The sequence below is a fragment of the Morone saxatilis genome, unplaced genomic scaffold, assembly GCF_004916995.1.
Source record: "Morone saxatilis isolate NCDOM2014 unplaced genomic scaffold, NCSU_SB_2.0 Contig5, whole genome shotgun sequence".
Lineage (NCBI taxonomy): Eukaryota > Metazoa > Chordata > Actinopteri > Moronidae > Morone > Morone saxatilis.
The window spans coordinates 12760028-12782191 of record NW_023340095.1 but is presented as its reverse complement, the minus strand read 5'-3'; the positions used below and the strand labels follow the sequence as shown (position 1 = coordinate 12782191).

General features: G+C 39.1%; 2 protein-coding genes across 3 annotated transcripts in view; both read right to left on the bottom strand.

Moving 5' to 3' along the window:
- The window catches only part of tbr1b (T-box brain transcription factor 1b), a 4098-nt gene extending 697 nt beyond the window's left edge, over positions 1 to 3401 (bottom strand). Inside the window, exons 1-6 of one of the 2 annotated variants that reach the window (XM_035676896.1) lie at positions 2710 to 3401; positions 2293 to 2447; positions 1990 to 2111; positions 1528 to 1686; positions 1106 to 1167; positions 20 to 334 (exon numbers count right to left, since the gene is read on the bottom strand). In XM_035676896.1, coding sequence (XP_035532789.1) covers positions 20 to 334; positions 1106 to 1167; positions 1528 to 1686; positions 1990 to 2111; positions 2293 to 2447; positions 2710 to 3401 — 1505 coding nt within the window. The remainder of the gene's footprint in view (positions 1 to 19; positions 335 to 1105; positions 1168 to 1527; positions 1687 to 1989; positions 2112 to 2292; positions 2448 to 2709) is intronic. The other variant, XM_035676897.1, reaches the window with a different exon arrangement.
- Positions 3402 to 16536: 13135 nt separating this feature from the next.
- tank (TRAF family member-associated NFKB activator) overlaps positions 16537 to 22164 on the bottom strand; it is a 6281-nt gene continuing 653 nt past the window's right edge. The window contains exons 2-8 of the mRNA XM_035677179.1: positions 21432 to 21573; positions 21108 to 21216; positions 20869 to 20939; positions 20008 to 20066; positions 19779 to 19897; positions 18844 to 19241; positions 16537 to 18216 (exon numbers count right to left, since the gene is read on the bottom strand). Of these exons, the coding sequence (XP_035533072.1) occupies positions 18046 to 18216; positions 18844 to 19241; positions 19779 to 19897; positions 20008 to 20066; positions 20869 to 20939; positions 21108 to 21216; positions 21432 to 21530 (1026 nt within the window). The 5' untranslated portion in view covers positions 21531 to 21573 and the 3' untranslated portion in view covers positions 16537 to 18045. The remainder of the gene's footprint in view (positions 18217 to 18843; positions 19242 to 19778; positions 19898 to 20007; positions 20067 to 20868; positions 20940 to 21107; positions 21217 to 21431; positions 21574 to 22164) is intronic.

Here is a 22164-nt window from a genome sequence, read left to right as displayed (position 1 = left end):
CGCGTTACCGGCGAAATCAGCAGCGNCGTATGCCGAGGCAGCAAAGTCCAGTCGGTTGTTGGCAGGGGTGACAAACCATCGCTGCGGGGGGGTGGCAACAGTGGGCTCCTCGGTTTGCTGCGGGGATAGCAAGCTGTTGCCGAGTGGGACGCTGCGCTCCGTGCCAGGACCAGTCCCCATGCCAGGGTGAAAGCGAGATTTGGCATAAGTGCTGACAAATTGGTCCTGCAGGAAAGAGCTAGGCATGGCATATCTCGCACCCGGCACGATCTGTGAACGCGGAGAGTCACCCGGTGATGGAGTTAGGCGGTCGATGTCGCAGCCTGTGTAGACACTGAAAAGATGGAGAGAAAAACAGAGAAACAATTCGGTTACTAAACTGCGCGCTATGGTCGGTTGTCTGAAAAGTGAAGTAGGTTTAGGTCAATATCCATTTTACCAGTTGCTTTCTTTAGTAGATTTTCACATCTCCTTAATGCAGCATTTTTTAGAGATAATCGCAGGGTTTCAGACGGCATCAAATATAATCTTTACGCAAGGAGAGTTCTTCGAAATAGGCCTACTGCCTTATAGAAAGAAAAAGGAACTATCGATATAAAGTTGCATTACCAGGAAAATGTATCGCTTTGTTCAGCTGTTTCACACCTTATTTTTACTGATCAATATTAAAATTGCTCGTCAATTGGCAATTATTTTAATGGCCAAACTCACAACATTAACGAGGAATATTGTTACCAAGAGACTATAAATTAACAATTCTTACGAATATACTGTATGAATATAAATGTGGGGTTTCTTGTTCATTTTTTATATGTAATTTCTGGCTTTTAAATTGAAAATATCTTGCTTCAGTTGCAGTCAAAACCACTCATTTTTTAGGCCCATGTTCGATTTATTTTGGAAATCTTCGGAGCATCCTCTAATTTGGAGAGCAAATATTAAATACTCAGCAGACTTATTGTATTTAAACTCTTTAATAAGAGTTAACTTGGTTATTTGTATGTATTCAGATCACAACAGCATGTAGTAAAAACACAGAGGCATCAAATAACAAAATTACAATCGAATAAAAGTTAATAAATATTAAGAAGAAAGAAAATCTTACGTGTCATAGTTGTCCCGAAATCCTTTAGCAAACGGATTGTGGTCAATTTTCAGTTGCGTAATCTGTGGGAAAATAATGCACTGATTAGAAAACAAATCCGTGTGTTTGCAGCGCACTGCAGCCTAAATCTCAAAAATAGTATTTCTTATTTAGTTTTTAAATTGTGTGAGAAATGGTGCCAATAGGAAGAGGTAATTCCCACTCGACGTCTTGCCAGAGTTTGAGCCTTTTTTTATGAATCCCATTGAAATCCGCACCGTTTTACTTTGTTTCAACATAAAATAAAATAAAGTACAATAAATAATATTTTAAAATGTAGAAAATTCAGTCTCTTTTTCCAATAATAACAAATTAGTTTTTTTTTTAAATGAAAGAGACTTCTTTGGGTGGGTAGTGTTGTGTTAAATATGAAGTGCTCGTACATCGGTATTCTGGTAAGCTGTGACTGCGATGAATTGCGTTTCTGTGAAGGTGAAAGTCTGGACTCTTCCTGGTTGGCTGGTGTCCTCTGTCCCATCCTCGTTTACTTCCACCACATGGAGCCTGGGCTGGTACTTGTGGAGAGACTGGAGAACCACCATCTGGAGATTCAATTAAAGACGAAAGTCAGAAACTCAGCATCAAACTTTGGATAGATGATTAAAGATACTCAACTCATTTAGTTCGATATTATCATTATTTTTATGATTATTGTAATAAGACTGAGCTGCTGTTGTTGCGGTGTAAATGATACAGCCAGTAACACAGTAAACCAGCCCTGTTCAAACTGTAAGCCACTGGACAAGACAGAACGTAAAGGGGAAACATGTTCCCATCTGCATCATATAAATAATGATAATTATAACTATAATAATTGAAGCTTTGGATATGATATGTTGCATTACCTGGCCCGTGTTGTTGGAGGCACCTTTGTTGTTTGTAAGCTTTAGCTTTCCAAATGATATTTCTTGACGCATCCAGTGCGCACCGGTATTTGGTGAGTCCGGGTGCATATAAACCCTATTTCCTTAAAAAGAAAACAGAAAAAGAAAAAAAATGATTCCATGGTTCATTATTTAAAATAAATTAGTTTGCCAAGATTTTTAAAATTTGAATTTTTAACCACATACAGTGGTCAAACTTTTTCCAAACAAAAATGTAAAATTGTTAATGTTGCATTAAATGTGGGAATAATTAAATTCTAATACCTATTACATTTGTGTCTGCTTTTCCACATGGCACCCACTTGCCTCCTTGAAATCGCCAGTGATTTGGATCAGCAAGTATCACATCCACAAATATATTGTAGTGAGCAGTTGGGTCAAGGCCAGAAATGTTGAAGCTTAAAAATGGGAACATTCGTCTGCGGATAATAAAGGAACACAGATTTAGAAAACGCCTCTCGTGACAAAAAAAGGCACAAAAATCAGATTAGATCCCCTGTTTTTTTTCTTATGAGCTTGCCTTGGTGTGAGGCCAAGTCCGTTATTCTTTTTATTTGGGGGAAAAAAGCGATTCGGTGTTACAATTGTGCTCTTTGGAAACAAAAGCTTCACAGTGGTGTAGCCAACAAATCGACAAATTCTGCAGGTGTGTGAAAGATAAGTCCGTGTGCGCGCACTTACCGTCCTTGCTTTGTGATGATCATCTCTGTTTGGTGTCTGTGAAACTTCAGCCACAGGGCCCTGTTGCACAGATACACCTGCGCTTTCCCCGGAACCAGTCCTGCTTGCGCCGTGGAGAACTGGTAAAAAGCCCCTCCTTGGTAAGTGTGTCCATACTGTTGCGCGTAAGGGTAGCCCGCCGCCGGGTAGCCTTGCGGAGAAGTGTTGGTCAGAAGGCTGTTGTAAGCTCCATTAGTTATGACCGGGTGATGGGCCATATAACGGCTGGGACTTCCAATAGAGAAAGCCGGGTGCGCTGGTCCATGCTGGCTCGGGTAAGGGAACATGGCACTGGGAGCTGCTGAGACTGACTGTGGCTGGGTAGATGGAGAAAAGATGCACCTTTCTCCTGCAGATCCATCGAAATTATGACGGATGTCAGAGACTCCGTGAAGATCAGGAGAGAGTTTGCCCCTCTGGACGTCCCCTGATGCGTCCTTGGAGTCGGGAAAATTGTCTGCCTCTGACTGATTCGTCATCTCCCTAGAGTTTTTTTTCAGAGGTGAACTTCTCTCCAGGTTGTCACTTGCACATATAATAGGATGGTCCTGCAACGAAAGCTCTGATCCATCGGAGCTCGAAAAGCCACTGCCCACATTCATAAATTTCTTGGAGAGATCACTCGCGGGCGAGATGCAATTCTCGACCTGCATAGCTCAATAGGAAGCCACTATTAGCTCAACCTATATCACAAGCGTTTGCACACGCCTTTCCTAATCTAACACTATGAAAACGCCTTGCTATGACTTGAGGTACCGAAGGCAGCAAATTAGCCAATTGACACCATCCTGCAATCAGGAAGGATTTTCTTTCCATCACTCTCCCTGCTTTGCTAATGAAACAAGTATTGTCATTGGTTAACTCAAGGCTGTAATTTAATTAGACAGATCTTAATTAGAACAATCTGTGGAGCGCTGTGAGCAAAGTGATTTGTTTGTAGTGTGACATGGGCCTATATTTGATTAAAACATATGGACCGCGACTCTTTTTTTGTAATATATGAAGAAAAACAAACAAAAAAGTAAAGATAAAAAGGATAATGGCTATACATGTTGTTCTCTGCTGTCAGCACTAACGTCAACTGCGTTATTTACCTATTTATCCGCGTTATTTACCTATTTATGTGCTATGAGTGCCAAAGTATGTCTGCCGAAGGAACCAAGATATATTATTAACACACCAAAAATGACAGTCCATGACAGGCAGTGCATCTGATGCCTTAAAATGTTTGTGATATAGCGTGAAATCATGGCGTCCCACTGAAGATGTGTTTATGAGTCCCAGTGCTGGTTAATATTTTATGCCCTAAAGTTATGAACCAGCGGACTGATAGCAGGGCTGCTGTGACAAATGCATCTCACAGGAGGTAAAGGGAAATCTGAAAACACCAGACATGTTTGGGACTGTTGATTTAAGATTATTTTAATGTAATGTAATAAAACCACAAATCTTTTGAAGAAATAAAGAGTTAGTGCCATATAAAATACATATTAAGGAAGCATTTTCCACCAAATTATTTTCAAATAAAGATCAAATTTGATGTCAGCAGGTCTCTCTAGGAGAAGAAGTTTATTGTAATTTAGTATATAATTAAAACAGAGAAGAACATGAAGAATGTTCTGTCATTTAATTAGACTTTTGAAGCCCTCACTGCAGTGTAATGAAATTTTGTCAGGACGATGTTGATTCAGAAGATGAAATAAAGTGTCTGAGTCCCAAGCAGCTGCAGCCAGTATAAACACCTTCCTGCTTAACTTACTAACAAGGTTATTGTCAAGTTAACACAAACTGCTCTTCAAGGGCAGTGGTTTGATACACAGTCCATCCTGTGATTGTAAGAAGACCTTTTTAAATTGCACTGGATCGATATATTTCCATTACACTGGGTACACCTGGACAATTCAATGCAACCTTAATGGAGCCTTTTTAAGCTGTAGTTTATGGAGATGTATTCAGTTGCATTACATTAAGAGGTGTTTCTAAATATCCGTGTTCGTGTATATAAAATATACAAAATACTAGAAACACCTCTCAATATAAAGCAGTACAATAACATCACTGACTATGGCCTCAAAAGCGGGTAATTTCCTCTTCACTGAATAGCTTTTGGTTTAGTTATACTGCGGTGTCATTAACCAGCAAGTGTGTATTGCACAATCTGAACTAGACAAGGTTAAGAGAAGGCCGATCGAGACCTATTTCACTGGTGGGTACATTCACGAGTTTGTATCTCTAATGAAGAGCCATGAATCTCTGAAGCTAACAAGAGGGGTCATTACAGTAGGGCTATAGGGTCCAGCAATCTATTCCTGTGAAACATGCAAGCACAGGCTTGTCTGTGCCCAAGCAAAAGAGGCCACTCTCTGCTCTCCTCATTACAGGATTATGGTTCACTTCCATCACTGATCTTTAATAAGCAAAATAGACGTGTGTTTTTTCCCCCCCTGAACAAACCAATTGTTGAGCACCCGTGCAGCAACTCAGTTTGTTTCCCCAGGTGCTTTATTTAACAGACTAAGTCCTCTCTTTCTATTGGCTCAGCTAGCTAGTGGACATAACCAAACAGGAGGGGGGGCTGATTTGTTATGCCCGTGGCCAGGCTTGTCCCTCAGGGGAGATAGCATAGTGCAGGTTAGGATCTCTGCCACCAGCCTTGTTCCCCCCAGACTAAGCTTAATGCACTGGGTACCTATGAACATTTTTTTTTTTTTTTTTTACTAAAATGTTAATAAATGCATGCATACATCTAATAATTATTAGTGCAGTCATAGTATAAAAATAGATGCTAATCTCAACATTAGAAATATCCTTCAATAATCTGTAAAAATACAAAAATATATATTTTTTAAAAAACATTTTTTTCATAAAGCCAGCTCTGGTTAACAATGTTCAGTTGAGCATAAAAAAATGTGCTTTTTTTTTAAAGCGCTGTATCACCATTTTTTATTGTTGTGCCAAAGAAATCTGCTTGCCACCTGGGTCTAATCTAATCAATGTGAATGACAAGGAGAGAAAAAGCCTGAAAGTGAGCACCAGCTTAGGGACTTTACCTAATGCCCAGTACTGTCACTTCAATGATATGATCACAGCACACAAAATGACAACAAAATTATAGCCAGCAAGGATATGGGGACATAGTGTGCTACTCCAGTCAGGTGAAATTGCTTTTTCCGACTATGAAATGGCTTGTCTCTTGTCGGATGGGTAAACATTTCCTTGTCAGGGCAGTAATAAGGAATGAGGCACACTGGGCTGAACTAAGAGGATAGAGCCAAGGTTATTTGGGATTCATGACAGGTAGTGGCTTATATTACAGCGACACTAAAAATTTCATGGGAATGCATTTAAGATGGCCTTTAAGTTATTTATATGTTGTTTGCCAGATGTCACATTGCAATTTCCATCAATAAATCAAAGTGAAGTATTTCTTCCCTTCCTCATGGCTCTTTGATTTAAAAAAAAAAAAAAAAAGACAAAACCTGTATTTACCTTAAGTCTTTAATTACTAGCATGACTAATCTGATCAATTGTGGTGGTGCTTTGTGCTATGCTAACATAACTATCGCCCCCTGTGGTTTCCTGCCATCAGTGATCTGCTCTGTCAGAGGGAATCAGGGTGCTCTCTGACAGAAAAGACAGCTGGAGGCCTGCTAAGGGGCGGAGTGGACAGTTGTGGCTTTTAAACCCTTATTAGCCGTCCTCCCTGGACACACCAAGACACGCGTCTACGCAGAAGTGCACTCCTACACCTGCTCATTATTGATGTCCTTTAAGGGTTGCCCAGCCAGACCAGACCCAAACCGTGATTCTTTACCACAAAGCTCACAGCAAATTAACCTCAAGACAGGTGATCATGATGTTCAGTGGAAATAAAAGGGACATGGCTCCTGTGCTGATATCATACCTGAGCCTAGAGATGATTCACTCAAAACACATGTTCATACATGTGCTTTTTTATCTAGAGCAGAGCACAAAAAAAAAGATTATAGCTTATTAAGAGCCAACATTTTACTTTTCTATTGCAATATTTAACCATTTAAATACATTCTCCAATTACTTTCTTATTGAACAAAGTTACACTGTTCTGCAGTTTGCAGAAATATAAATGGCAGAATAACACATAAAGATTTTTTGTAAAATAAATTTTTAATCGTATTTGTTTCACAGTGAATTTATTCACAGTTGTTGTTTTGTGATGTCACTGCATACTACTCAAATTTATCACATTTTTTTATTTTTTATTATTCAATATGCAGTTTGTTGCGAGGTCCTAACCACAGTCCTGTGCGAGAGATCATTAATTTGATATTCCTGCATTGGGGTAAAAGCGTGTGTTGTTGTAAGTTATTTTTATCTTTCCGTCTTTTCTATTCCTGTCAGTTGTTTCTACATCACAGGACAATGGCAGTATGGTAATTAACACACTCCTATGGAAATAATAAATCTATGGGAGAATGAACCATGAGCCATCCACACTGCTCAATTCAGTTCCCCCCTTTCAAAAAACTAACTAATAGCTTGAATACAGATGATGCTATGTAAAATTCATGCATAATTATAAATGTGTGAATTTTATTTCATACCAATTCTGTAGCAAAGTAACACTACTGTAATCCTCTGGGTACTACAGTCTCTGGGAGTAATGCCTACAACTGCTCCATGCACTCTGATGTTTATTATTTGACTGAACAAATGTTGGGGATATAATGTCAGGAATCACAAAGTTAGTGGAAAGGCTAATGTCCCCACGAAAACTTCTTTTATCACCTGCTTCTGACCTGTTATCAACTGTTTGGTTTGATGCTAGTCCCTTTAAAATTTAAAGAGCCTGTGTGACCTGGGGAGTGCAGTTGGGGTTTGTGACCATTTTGTTATTTCTGCTGCCATGCACTGTCAGACGTCTGCAAGTGAAGAACATGGCCACTGTCCCCAGTAAGCCCATGGCATGAAAAATTCAGACTAACTCTACTTTTTAAGCCATTTCTGATGAAAAGCACACAGAAATGAAACTGACTTATGCCAAATGAATATCATTGAATCGCTGTGATTGTGAGGCTGATGTTTGTAACTTTGAAATTATTTATAAAACATCAGTTCCATTTTAAGAGTGGCCGTGCCATGAAGTGTGCACTTACTCCTTTGGGAATTCTCTGAGGTTTTCCAGAGCATCAGCCTAAACCTGAACAATAGAAAATAGAAGGCACCAATCCAGTAACTTAAGCTTTGTCTATTTCATGCGAGCCTTACATTGCTTGGACAGGATGAAAATAAGCACTAATTACCAAGTCACAGCTGTGTATTGTTTAATCGATAACTGGGTTGACATGATGGTGAATGTTTAATTTGAAAACAACAACTCAGAAAACCTGTTATCTGATTATCCAACATCCAAATAATGATTTAATTACATCCATGATAAACTGGTGATTGACCTGCAAAAGAAATACTTTTAAAATAAAAGATAAATGCTGAACAGATCCCTTGAAAGAAAACAAAAATTCTCCTTTTGAAGAGAAAATATTTAGGGTAGAATAGGAGCAAACAGGCGACTGTCGTGTTACAAGAATAATCTTCATTAAAATCACAGGCAACAACACCAGGCCAACACACAGCTCATTGGGAATGCAGTGTGAAAAGAGAGGCCCACAGATTATCACTCTACGTAACTCATGTTTAATTTATCCAGGAGCAATATTGTCAAGAGCTCTACCAGTCCAAAGAACTAGACGCTGATAAAAGCTGGAATAAGACCTAGGGAAGCCCAAAAATAACACAGGCTTTGAGTAAAATGTCGCAAAATGGAGAGAACACACTTGAGAGTGGAAGCATTGGAGACATCTTCAATATGTTTAGCACAGCTTCACAGTAGTGTAATATACCTGCTTTAAGATTGTTAATATTTCAAAAGATGACTTCTAAATGGAGTTGACGATAAAGTGTTCACACAACAACCAGACATGATACACAGCACTTAACCTTTGCTCTGATTTGGAGATATTCTCCAAAAAACCTGCACCTTCACAACAGAACTCTGTATAATCCTTAAATCTAGGCAATACAAGCGGAAAAGCGGAATAATTTTACATTCGACTATAAGAAGTAACCCTAAACCAATTTCTGTGTGCTCTATGGTGTGCTTTTTTCCCCTCCTCCTCCTCCTCCCCATGGCTGAGTGAAATGGAATTGCCTCTCACATTCAAAGACAGCTCTAGGAAGGTGATAATAGAGCTACTCCCTGCTGTCTGCAGGCAGGAAATAGGAAAGTGGCATATGGGGCCAGGAACCAAATAGAGAGGAAATGTGACCAGGCAAGGGAAGGAACTAAAGGAAAGGTTAATGATCAGTTCTGAATTCTTCAGGGAAGAGAACCATGTTCCAAGTTGAGAGGAAAAATAAATGTGACATGATTTGTCTCCACCACTCACATCTAGGCTGTCACAAACAAACACATGGAAACCAGTTTATTTTCTTGAAAAACTTTTCCAATGGTATGAAGAAATAAATGCAGTGAGCCGTTTGCTTTTTGCTTTTTTATTTTGCTATATGAATATTTAATCCATAGACCCGCACAAGTGCTACAGGACACCATATGTTTCACAAATGGCCTAGAGAAAAGAATATATCACACAGTGTCACTAATTCACACTGATTAGAAAGATGAAAAAGACAGACAGTACCGTATATTAAAGAAAGAATCCATCTTCACAGCCTCACTGTATGCTCCAACAAGTGTGAACTACTGGCTGGTATCCTATCGTTGCCTTTATAGCAGCCGATCACGCTCCCCGGGCCTGCAGCATCTCCAAGAGCCTTTAGGAACTGATCCACTCTTTAAAATGACCAGGATACTACGGCGCCACACTGGGACTAAATTAGACATTGGACACCGTACAATGATTCGTGTATGAGAAAAGAAGGGAAAAAAAGGAAAAAAATAAATCAACGACTAAAAACGTTTGCAGCGAATGTGAGTGAAAACATGAAAATTAGTGCTGTAAGTGCAATACAGTGGGTGTGTTATCATTAGGGGCCATGTAAGCCACATTAGAAGGGAGTGAATTTGCTTTCAAATTTTCACCCTGTTACCACACCTTGGTTGAAAGAGTTTGTGCCCTTTCACCACAAAGCTGGATTCCCACCCTTTAACTATCAGTTACATCTGCTGTAAAGAAGGAATCAGTTTTGAAGCAATTTGCACTTGGTTTGAGCTGCTACTGAGCTTCTGATAACATTCATTGTAAGCTGTCTTTTTAATTATCTGAGGGAGTGGGTGACACCCAGGGAAGAGTAAGATGACAACTGACTGAAACTGTGGACCTGAATCAACTGTCATGCATAATGTGGAATTTAACAGCATTCGACAAATAGACATTTGTTGAAAAGGGTGCACAGACAGACAGACACATATAAATATGTAAAGACATCAGCAGATTAGATCTAAATCCTGACATATACAAAACAGTCTAAACACTGGATTCAAGTATTTCGCTGATACAGACTGTTGTAGCAAACAGCTGGACATTAGAGACAAAGCAACATCACACAAGCTGGCTTTTTCCAGATCTGACAGCTAGATCATTTGAAGCTGACAAGATAACACTTAAATGCAAAGGTGACATGACAGTGTCTTCAGAGCCAGATGGATCAATACTCAGCTTGGCTCGTCAGGATCTGAGCAGTGGTTCTGCAGCCATGTTTTTTTTTTTTTTTTAATGCTGCCGTTTTGAAAATAGGCTATCACTGTCTGGCACAATGTCTGGTACGTTATCAATGAGCAGATTTCCTTTCTTATGTTGCAACTGAAATATTGATACATTCAATTTAACAAAACAGCCCAGGAGTCCAGAGGAGACACAGGACATTTTACTAATTTAAAAAAAGTCTTAATAGCACTATAGCCTAACTTAAGCTGCAGTATAAGCTCTAGCACATAGCAAATGTTCTGCAGGGTGTAATGAGAGTAAAAGCTGACAACCGTAAAAATATCGATATCCAGGTGACTAAAAGGCAAAATGCAAGAAGGTGTAATCAAATTCTAAACTAATTGGTAGCCATAAATATGAGACTAAAATGATCAATGATACGTCAACTCGTAGTCGCAGTCAAAAGGCGCTCGAAGAAACCCACTTCTCCAAAACGTCCCCCAGTGAGACAGCCAAGAAGTCCCGTAGATCAGTTAGAAAAACTCGGCAAGTTGCCTTGGTGACCATCCAGGCTGCACCGACTGGCACTATCTCTATTTTTTTTTTCCCCTCTCCCATCCACATCTATACACTTAAATAAAAAATCTAATTCTATCTTTCAAATATTCAACAGTCCCTTTTTCCCTGGGAGAGGTAGGGAGTATTGTTGAATAATGCAGCCAGACAGGGATCTCCCAGAGCTGGTCTCTACAGGCATCACTGAGTAGGTCTGATCCCACTTGAGTAGCATCTATCATGGTGACATCATCATTCACACAAGGAGATATGATAAGACGGTAGTACACTACTCTACTACTTGAGCCAACTCTAAAGCAGGCAGTGGTGTTACTCATTTAAACCAATCTACTGGCCATCTGTTGATGCTAAAATCATGGTCTGACTGCCATTTCTAAATCAAACACCATCAGTATGCCTTTATTGCTTTCTCTGCTGAACGCTAACATGTTTTTAAGAAGAAAAAAAAAATTGGTAGCTTGCGAGACACTCGCATATTCTCTTTTACCTTGTGTGATTCTGGTGGGCGTGTAAACGTAAAAACCACAGGGACAAGCAGCTAAGGACGAAGAAAACAACATCTACATGCAGCAGCAGCAGGTCTCTACCTTGCAGATTAGGGCACTGGGAGCACTTTGCAGGGTGTTGTCACAGGTATGACGAGGGAGAACTGCGCTTACTATCCCCAGGTTACACAAGGTGTGAACAAAATATGCAGCCAATTTGTTTTGTGCAGAATTAGAAGGGGAAAAAACACAACAGGAATATGCTTTGGGCTTCCTGTTTACTATGTGTGCTTCAGGGTTTTATTTCTGTTTTATCTGTGCTTTAACTTTGTCTGACTTGATTAAAACAAATGTTCTCAGAGGTATATCTGAATACGTATGTTCTGGTTCAAATGGTTATTTTAACTGGACCGCAAGTGACATCAAATCAACAGCTAAACACCAGACACAGCATCAAGAAGAAACCCATCCAATCCAACCAGCTCAATCAAATCACAAGGACAAAGAGAGAGTGTGAGCGTTGGCAAAGGAATTACTGATCTTGGGGGAATTGGCAAGACCAACAGCAAGCAAGTGTATTACATATGGCGTGCCATTTTCACAGCTTCCACAAAGAGAACACAAAAAGTGTTATATCTCACTATCTAAGACTAATAAACAACCACCCAGATCTGCTGAATCTGTTTAATACTGTAACAAAGACTTGAGGTATATGGAGCTTGTGGAAGACTTTTCAGTTCATATCTGAGCCTTGAGCACAGCGAGATGATGAGCCGCGTAGTCTGAGTAGAGCAAAGACAGTAAATGAAGCCGTCCTCCCACTAATTCTATGAGGTGTCAGTCAGGAAACTGGCCTGCCAGGATGACTTTCAGCTCTAATCAAGCCAGATGGTTTCTTAACACTGAATAAATGAATTGATTTGTATGTAGCATCTCTAACAAGGTTCATATTCTTCTACACATGACACAAAAGTGGTCAGCGTGAACATAAGAGAGCTGTGATCTGCTAACTTCGAGGAGGTATATTTGCAAATCTCTTCGAACATGAATGTGACTAACATCTTTGCAGTGTTTGTGCAGTGTTAAGTTGACAAAGTGTTAGGACAAGGCCTCTGTTGTCATAATTGTACACAGCTCACACCTCAAGTGTTATTTTCTGGTCCTAACCCACTACACTTTATTACTATCATTAGATGGATCACTGCACTTTCCCTATGGTGTGAACTGCTATCAATTATGCAGCCATCTTTCAATTATTGCATATTGTTAAAGTACCTGCTAATGAATTGTGAAACTACCGTGTTATCGTGTGATTGTACTGGGCAAAAACCAGCTACTGTACACTTAGGCGCCTTTTTCAATTAGATGTGGGTGATGTTTTTTTCAGTCATTAAGCACATTTGGTGTAAGAATGTCCACCTTACACTTAGCCAAAGGTGTTTCTGCAGTTGTTGTTAGCCAGCAGCATCTCAGGCCCAATGCAAAGCCACTGCTGCATGTAAGAGGACTCCGAGGACAACACAGTAGTACCCACTGTGATTTTCACGGGGGATTTTGATATTCACACCTGCACTAGGTGTTGTTTGGGAGTCTGATAAGCATGTGTGAAACCAGAGGGTTGACTAGAATGAGGGGGACAGATCTTTTCAGATATATATCGAGGACAGTGCCGTTGTTTTTTATTTTCATGTATAACAATAAGAGGAGACAAAGCTAATCAAGCACGGTGTATCTTAGCTACCAGCCATGTGTCTAATTGAAGCTGCACATGGCCATATGGGCATGTGCGAAAAATAGAATGTCCAATAACTACATAAGGATTCAAGCAGCACGTGGAAAAATAAAATAATTCCAACATCATTGCCAGTCTCACAGCCCATGAAGCAAGGTTTTATCTCTAACAATTCATACAAAATTCTACTATGAAAGAACATTTACCCAGCAGTGTATAAGGCAAAATAATTTTCAGTGTATGAAGAAATCACAGGATCAGAGGCTGGAAAACAAAGTGCATGAGAGTTGCTCCTCCTCTCTCTACATTGGTGATGTTCAGAGGCAGCCTGTTATTGGAGGTGTTAATTGGCAAATTCAGTACAAGTCAAGAGCATGTTCCCTGTCGTCCTCGCCCAGCAAGGCTAGGTCATTAAACCGAGAATGGATTCTTTCATGCTGCCTTAACCCTTGAATTGCAAGTTACCATTCCGCAAACATCCCCATGCTCTATCCCACCCCCATGTGTCAAGGAGAAAAAACAACCTACGCTGATTTAACAGCGACAATAAAATAACAAGAGGATGACATCTTGAGAGTCAGACTTTCAGCCGTACAATTATTTCAAATTGGCAGTCAAATGTCTTCAAAAAGTTCAGAAGTTTACAAATGTCTAACACTCCAACCCTTCACAAGTAAACATATAAAAGTAGCCTTTACTAGTGGAGGCTGAGCAATGTGATTTTTAAGAACAATGGCTATCATCAAACTCCTCCGATCAGGGCTTTTGTGTTCTGTGTATTGAACGAGCCCCTCATCCCGCCTGAAATGTGAGCCTCCTTTGGGGTTCTGGGTGCGATCTCACCACTGCCTCTGTCATCACTTGCTGTGACTGCCAAATCTCTGCTCCAGAAATCAGGGCTCTCAGACCAGCACCGAAGCAAACACAATGGAGAGGGGCTGTTCTGAGACTTTACACAGGCAGCGATGGCTTCAACACATTTAATCGAACACAAAGTCAGCTCCACCACTTCTGCACAGAGAGCACGAGGAGCCCAACGCATGGCAAGACAACTGTGAGGTGATACTCTCAGCTCGCAACGCCATGAGAGTTGGCAGTCTCTCATGCCAACGGTGACCAGTGCACAGACAGTTGAATATGCTTCTCTCCTAAGTTGTTAATTATCGAAATGACATTGATGTGAAGAGGGCATTCTAGCCAGGTGACCTTAATCCACTTGCTATCTCTCTGTTTTGTTTCGATTTGATTAAACCCTTTAACAACCCCCCCATCCCCCTCAATTGTGTTATATCTTCTTGGCAATGGCATGATCTGATAAACATTGTTTAAATATTTAGAAGAGTAATTGTTGAAAATAATGACTTAGTGTAATGGCGCCTCGTCTGTCTATTGCCTACTACAATCAGAATCCAATTACTGGCCAGTAAAGGAAAAGGTATGTTTGCTTCATTTAATCTAGATATTTAAAATATTAGAGTTGTTATATATTATATTATTTATAATTATTGTCAGGAACCAGACATACACAGATGGGATGTCTGTGAATATAAGAACTATATTATATTATATCCAGTATAAAAAAATAGGTCAATAGATGTAAAGAGCAAAACAAAAAGAAAAAATAAGTCCGGTAAATATAACCGTTCTATTAACAAAAACATTCATAATTAAACAACAAATACGTGACCAAATTAAATTGAATTAGATTTACACTTTTAACTGAAGAGTTTCAGTTAGAAATTGAAAATAAGCCTTCACTGTTTTGCAAACCTCAAAATATATATTTTACAACGGTGTTTATTAATCATTGTGGATATTAACAAACTTTTATCAGAAGCATTAGAGAACAATAATAGTTTGGTAGTAACAACAGGTTCCAATGTTTGATCTGAATGAGTGTAGATTTAAAATGTGCAAAAACAAATGCACAGCTGTATTCTCTGTCTTTACACCCTATTGTTGTGTAGCAGCCCTGCTTCCAGCCATATGACAGAATTTAATTTACTCCGAATACAGCTGACTATAACTACAGTAGCAAAGCAGGTAGGCTATATACAATTTTTATTTTTTATTTTTTTTATTTGAAATTTAAATTACTTATTTTTCTCTTTTTCCTGTACATATATATATTATGATTTTATTGTTTATTTTTCTTTGTTTTTTCTCCCTCATTGTTCATTTTAATTATTTTAACTTCTTTTTGTTTTTACATTTATTAAGTGTCTTGGACATTCGGGTATATGCCATTTATATTACATTACTACAGTCTAAAATCTCAAAACTTAGATTGATTTCTATTTTCTTTATTTAACCTTTAAATGACACTACATGTATATTCAGTCTTACACCATTATTCCACTCAATCCACTTATTAACACTCCAGTAGATTCAACTCATCTCTGCAGAGGATAACCTATAAGCTCAAATAAGCAGCTGTAGAGAGCCAACAGCCGTACTGTACATCAGTTTCCTTGAAAATGACTGTGGTCCCCTGAAGCCAGTGACTTCCCTGTCTCCCCGAACTCAGCACCGACTGGCGGTGCAGAAGCACTGCTGATTAGCATGCAGTAATGATGGTGAGCTGGGCTCCATTGTTCTAACACCTCCCCTCTCCTCCGCACCAATCTGTCACCATTCAGTAGGCTAGAGCTGCCTCAAATGCTTCTCTCCACAAATGAGATGGATAATTAGTTGCCCCTCACGAATGCTGCACTCTTCTCACCCCTGATTGCTTTCACCTTCTTGCTCCTGGCAATTTTGACACCTTGTAATCAGCCTGCTACTTCTCCATCTCAATCCATATCCTTTTCCTTTTTTTGTCCTCTTTCATTTTTGTGTAGCTCTTAAATCTATTTCAAATCTACTGCCTCTGGTAGCAAGTGTCCCGAGGAGATAGAAGGCACACATATCTCATATTCTACTGGAAATGGTGGTTAAAAAAAATGCCTTAGAGTGAAAGTGGAGTTTTCGCAAATGGTTTACATTACTGTATACGCAAGTGAGTAAATATACAGTGTACGGAAATACACCAACAAAAAAAAAAATCCTAGCTGTCAGTATGAGTTTCCTCTTCCAAATAACAATGAATGACAACATAATTATGAGCAAGCAGCTGTTCATGATCCCAGAGAGAAAAGCATGCAGGCTGCACAATGTTCGACTCTTCACAGATTAACCAGAGAGGATCATTAGGGATATGTATTTGCCAAAAAAATCCGAATAAATTCTCCCCTTCAGTGTCTACGACGTGATGTGAAATGTAAAATGATGTGGTTTTTGTCACTCCAAAATAAACACACATAATGTTTGGCACATTACATTCAATCAATATGTATTATTCACCTTTGTAAAAACACCAAATGACAAGTATGATCACTCCTTTCCTTCACGTAGATGATGTGTTGTGTCTATCTTAGTCTAATGACTCACTAGTTGGGAATAGTTGATAGCATTACTACATCACATTTATTACACCCTTCTGAGCTATTTATGAAACACAGTGAAATGCCAAGCGCCAACTATCAGTTCAGGTTGAGATAACAAACCAATCAGTCTATTAAGCAGTATTTGATCATGAAAAGTGAGTTATGATGCCGACCACTTGTAAAGAGAGAAAAAAAGCTTGTTTGCAGTCTTCACACCAGCTCATCTACCCAGCAAAAGTGTTACCAGCCCATAGCTGAAGAGCTGTAAGGTTCTTTCTGCACAACGAAGTGTTCCAACACACACAGTGTCCCTGTTTCCTCAAACATCATCACACTGAAGGGTGAAAATCATTGCAATTGTTTGCAAAGGTGTGAATAAATACTGCAGAAGTCAAAAGCTGATGCTGCTGTTTACAAAAGACAAAATACGCAGCGTACATATTGTAAAAGATGTCCTTTCACACAGTGGACAGTTGCTGCCTGAAATGTCATCAGTTCTATTTCCAAATTGCGATTACCTGTGTCAAGGTACAGTCTCTTTAACATTTTGTTTTAATTATTAATATATAGATATATATATATACATATATATAATATATATAATATTTAATTATTATATGCCGATAATGTTATGTGAAACTGGAACACCTAGAATGTCTCATTTTATCACTTTGCATAGCATTACTGGAGTAAAAGCATGTTCATTTGTCCATTAAAATACATGTTAATACAATAAATACAGTATAATATTGCCTAAAGTAAAATAATTACTGTAAAAATAGCAAGGTAATTGGGCATCTAATTGAACAATGAACGTGTTCCTAATGGTATGTGTTGCCATCTGCGGAGATAATTTTAATGAACACCTGGCATACTAACTTTTAAAATGATTTCAAAGTTAAACACAAACACATGAAAAGGAGGCATGGGTGTTTTATAGAAAGCAAATCACCATTTGCCTAAGAATGAATGTCTTTCTAAAAGAAAACTGTTGCATGTTATTAATGCAAATTGTTGCAGATAAAAATGTATAAACATGTTACAGAAAGAAAGTCAATACACATCTTGTCCAACGTATGTCTTTAAACATGTGCTACACTTAAGAGTATCTCAGCCTGTTTCATATGGAGGTTGAAAACGATTCAAATAAAAAAAATGTTGCAAGAGTAAATGTCGGCTTTATTTGCTCATATATACCATATTATGCATTATCGTCACTTAGTAAGTAAAGTCTCAGCGAGATATTAGAAAAATATAATGGGAAAGAAAGTGTACCATTCAATTCTTCAGTATTAAATAAATGGATTCAAGTCTTATTGCAGTGTAATTTCAAATCCAGTACAGCGCATATACTTCATGGCAGGCAGGACTAGACCATGAATACAGTAAGTCTTGGAGTAGTTGTGGCCTTGGCCCATCAGTCTCTGCTTCCAATGTCAATTGTCGGCTTCACTCTTAGAAGAACAATGCGAGTAGAGGTGGCTTTTCATTCGGTCCTTAGGAACCTCAGCGTAGCAGAAAGCACATTTATCAGGACTGCTGCTCTGAGTCGTCGCCAGCTCTGTCCCCACGTCAACTGCATCACACAGCTCAGGGCTCCAGAGAGACTGCAGAGCAGGATGAACCAAAGAAAACAATATATTATTCATGCTCTAAACAATCCTTACACTCACTCTATCAAAGCATGCCGGACCACTTGGCCTTCAAGTTGAAATATCTGTTGCTTTAAGGAATACAAGAACATGTCCTCTGTCAACCCAAGGCTATGCCCAAGTGTTTAATTATCTTCCTATGTATGTGTTCATCCAAACTATCAAAGCAGTCTTGCCTATTATTAATGCCTATGTTGACGTAATCCAGGGAGAGAATCATATTGTGAAAAAAGGGACCAACTTTTAGATCTTACTGCATGTCATTCACAATTTTTTATTAGGAATTTATACACATCAGCAAATAAAATCCCACTTAACCCTCATACTTGTTTCATCAGATTCAGACACTGTAATGTGCTTCCATCTGGCTCACACTTTCCAGCAAAAGATGCCAAATATAACCAGAGCATCCATGCTTAAGTAAAAAAAGAATCAGCACACATTACACAGTAATACGTTTCAAGTTAAGCCAAGGGGATTTTTTTTTGGACTTCACACCGTTTCACTCCTCCATTAGCAAAGACCAATCAGAAACTGATAATTTGCTACTAGTTTTCTCAGACCTTCTCCTGTGATTCTCACCTGCTGGGGTCCCCGCACGCTCTCCTGGGAGAGTGAAGATGATGTTGAGTGGGAGGGGGATGTAGGGTAGACAAAAGGCATGGGCAATTCCACGGGCTCCTCCTCTGGCAATGTGGAGGGGACACTACTGAGAGGCCGCTTCGTGGGCATGGTCAGACCAATGTGTCTCTCTGGAGCACTGTTCAGGAAGTCATATTCGCTGTCCGCAGGGGGTGGGAATTTGACACTGAGTTTGGTGAGAGAGTCTACTAAGTCCCTGTCCTCAGGGCTGGCGCCGCGGGACGCCAGAGACGTGGGCGGAAGTGGGATATCCACTGCTGACCTTAGCGCTGAGGAAAAGGGTCTCTCTGCCTCTTCTGTACGGTCTGTGCACTGGATGGGCATGGAGAACCGCTGATCTGTCAGACGGCAAAAAAAACATGAGATTTTACACCGTTTTTCAAACTCGGTCAACATGTTGAGTATTCCAACGCTGGCTTTAAAGACATTTGAGCTTGGCAACAATTTGAGAAGTTTCACACATTAAAATATAATCTGGGTCCTTTCAATACGTACATAAGAGAAAAATATTTTTATCACACTTTATATTAATTATTTTACGAATAATTACGTTATATTATTAATTACACAGCTCATATCCAGAACCAACATCGTGCACTTGTCAGTGGAATTGTCAAATGTGTTTATGCACGCTATTTTCACAGAGGTGGCCAGCCGCGGTTCAAAAGGGCAATGAGGCATTCAAGTACAGCCCTTATTAAGGTGTTGCATTATAATTATTTTAAAGAACAAAGCAAAACCTAGTAATTTCATAACTTGTTATGACATATACAAACCTATTTCAATTCAACACATTTTCCTTTAAGTAATTGAATTAAGAAAAAACAAGTGAATTTAGGTTCAGGCAGGTAATATTTGCTGAATATTAATATTACCGTTTGATGCATCATTTCCTCCATGGAATCTTTTTAGGTGATCTTTTTGCCTTCTGGTTAGAGAACGGATCTGCCGGAATTTCCCTTGAATTGCTTCAAACGCGTCCAGCATATCCTGACTGACAAACCAATAAATGAAGAGTGAGGAAATAAAATCCATTCTTTCACTGTAATGTCCATGATTGTTTGTTTGTTTTTTACGTCTAGAGACACAAGGAGAGACACATACTAGTCAACGCTGCTGTTGACTGGCATATTAGGAGCAACAGCAACAGTGCCCATATTCTCCTGAAAAAAGACACATTACATTTATAGTGATCATTAGCAAGAATTATCAACAGGCATATACAATCTGCAGTTTTATTTACACAAATCACAAATCTATATTTATTAATGAAAAACATTTCCTGGCCTGTTAAATAATGAACAGTGAAGCTCAAGCTGCTGAACTGTGCTATTATCCTCTAGCACCATCTGGTGAAGTAAAAGTGGATACACCTTGTGTGAAAATAGAGGGTGGATACTATTACTGCAGCATTGCAATCATAGGTTTCCTCAATTGTTTGAATCTTTCGAAAAACAAATGAATGGAAGCACGATAAAATGATTAAAACATACGGACATTGCCTTCTGATCGGAGAGAATTACTGAATAAGGACAGAATTTCTCTAAACTATCCTGCAACCTGCTTTAAAGCTGTATAAACAAGGGTTGGAAACACTGAAAAAGTGCTTTGTAGGCTTGTGCTGTGCAGCCAGGTACTGAGGTTAAAGACTTAAAGGATGATGCTGTGACCTTACAGTCACAAACATAACGCTCAGAAGTTGAATCACATATGGATTAACCATATTTTGAGCCTCGTAGTTACAGCTACATTCATTTCCCATTTATGTTCCTTTAACATCCTTTTTGGCACAAGTGCAACGACATCGAGCAGAAGTACTATCAGCATGTTTCTTTGGGAGAGGAAGCTGTATGTATGCTCATGCGTAATATCAAGTGCGAGAATGAAGAATAAACAGAGCCATCATATTGCAGTTTTTACATAGCGTAAACATAGAAAGAGCACACTGTAATGCCGCACACATACCGGATACTGTATTTTCCTATAAGCGCTGGCCCCATCAAGGAGATGGTTGCAGGGCTCACATTTCATCTCTCCTTAGGAGCCAAAAGAGTGAAAATTAACAGTTTGTCAGGAGGCAATGCTAGATGAAACAGATTCAGTATGACCTATGGAAATCCATTACAATTTTCACAATGCAATGCAAAGGGTAAATTATCTTGTCGGCATATAAGCAGAGAGATCAACTGGCACGTCTCACTGACCTGATGGTTGCCTTGTTGCTGATAACTTAGCTTCAAGTTTTGAAATGAGCTGCTGCTGGTCCTCTATCTGCTTTTGAAGTTTTTGAGTGTATCGCTCATAATATTCAGTCTGTAAAAATGAAGTTTCGGTTATGTTATTAGTACCAATATCTACAATCTGGTCTATGCCCATATGTCTGGGAGTGTGTCACATTTTCATACACATGTATAACTAATAATCATGTTTTAAAAATAGGTTTCTTGCTATTTGACTGTTACCAAAGTGCTGCTATACTGATAATATTTGGCTCTTTTCACACTAAGTTCTTCTCCTAATTTCATTACCATTTGCTGGAGCTCCTTTTTAGCATTGTCCTTTTCAATGGAGACCTGGCGATAAGCTTCGAAAGCTTTGTTGAGCTGGTCTCCGATGTTCCTTTCCATGCCGTGTGCTCCACAATCATCACTGACACAGCAGACATGAGCCCTATGAGTGAAATCATAAAATCTTTTGAAGCATACCAACAATTCACTCCAGAAGAAAAACTCCCCCAAAGAAAAAAAGCAAGGAGTTAGTGGCCTTGTTTTTTTGCCTGTTTTATAATCTTGCTACACCCAAACTTGTCTTCGCATTAAAAGTGATAAAAAGAAGTAAATCGCTCCTTAAAGTGGTTATTTGGTTGTTTAATGTGAGCTGCTGATGCAACGCATAACTGAGTAAACATACTTCCTAACCTGTACTTATTACTACAGCATACTGACAGTTGGAATATCAGCTTACGACCAAAAGCAAGAACTGCATTCACATTTCCACAATCGACACCTTGTTGTAGTCCTGTAAGAAGTGCTGTAGATGTAGATGAGCAGCTGAGCTACATCGAAAAGTAATGACACAAAATGAAGTTGCTCAATGCATTTTGCAGTTTCTTGCACAACTTGTGTAAGGCCACTCACTTAAACAATCCTTACATTTGTTTCCCCTTTGACTTTCAATACTACTACTTTCACTAACTTTTCGAGGCAACTGCAGCAGCACATTTACAGTTTATTTATATATATAGGCTATATATATATATAT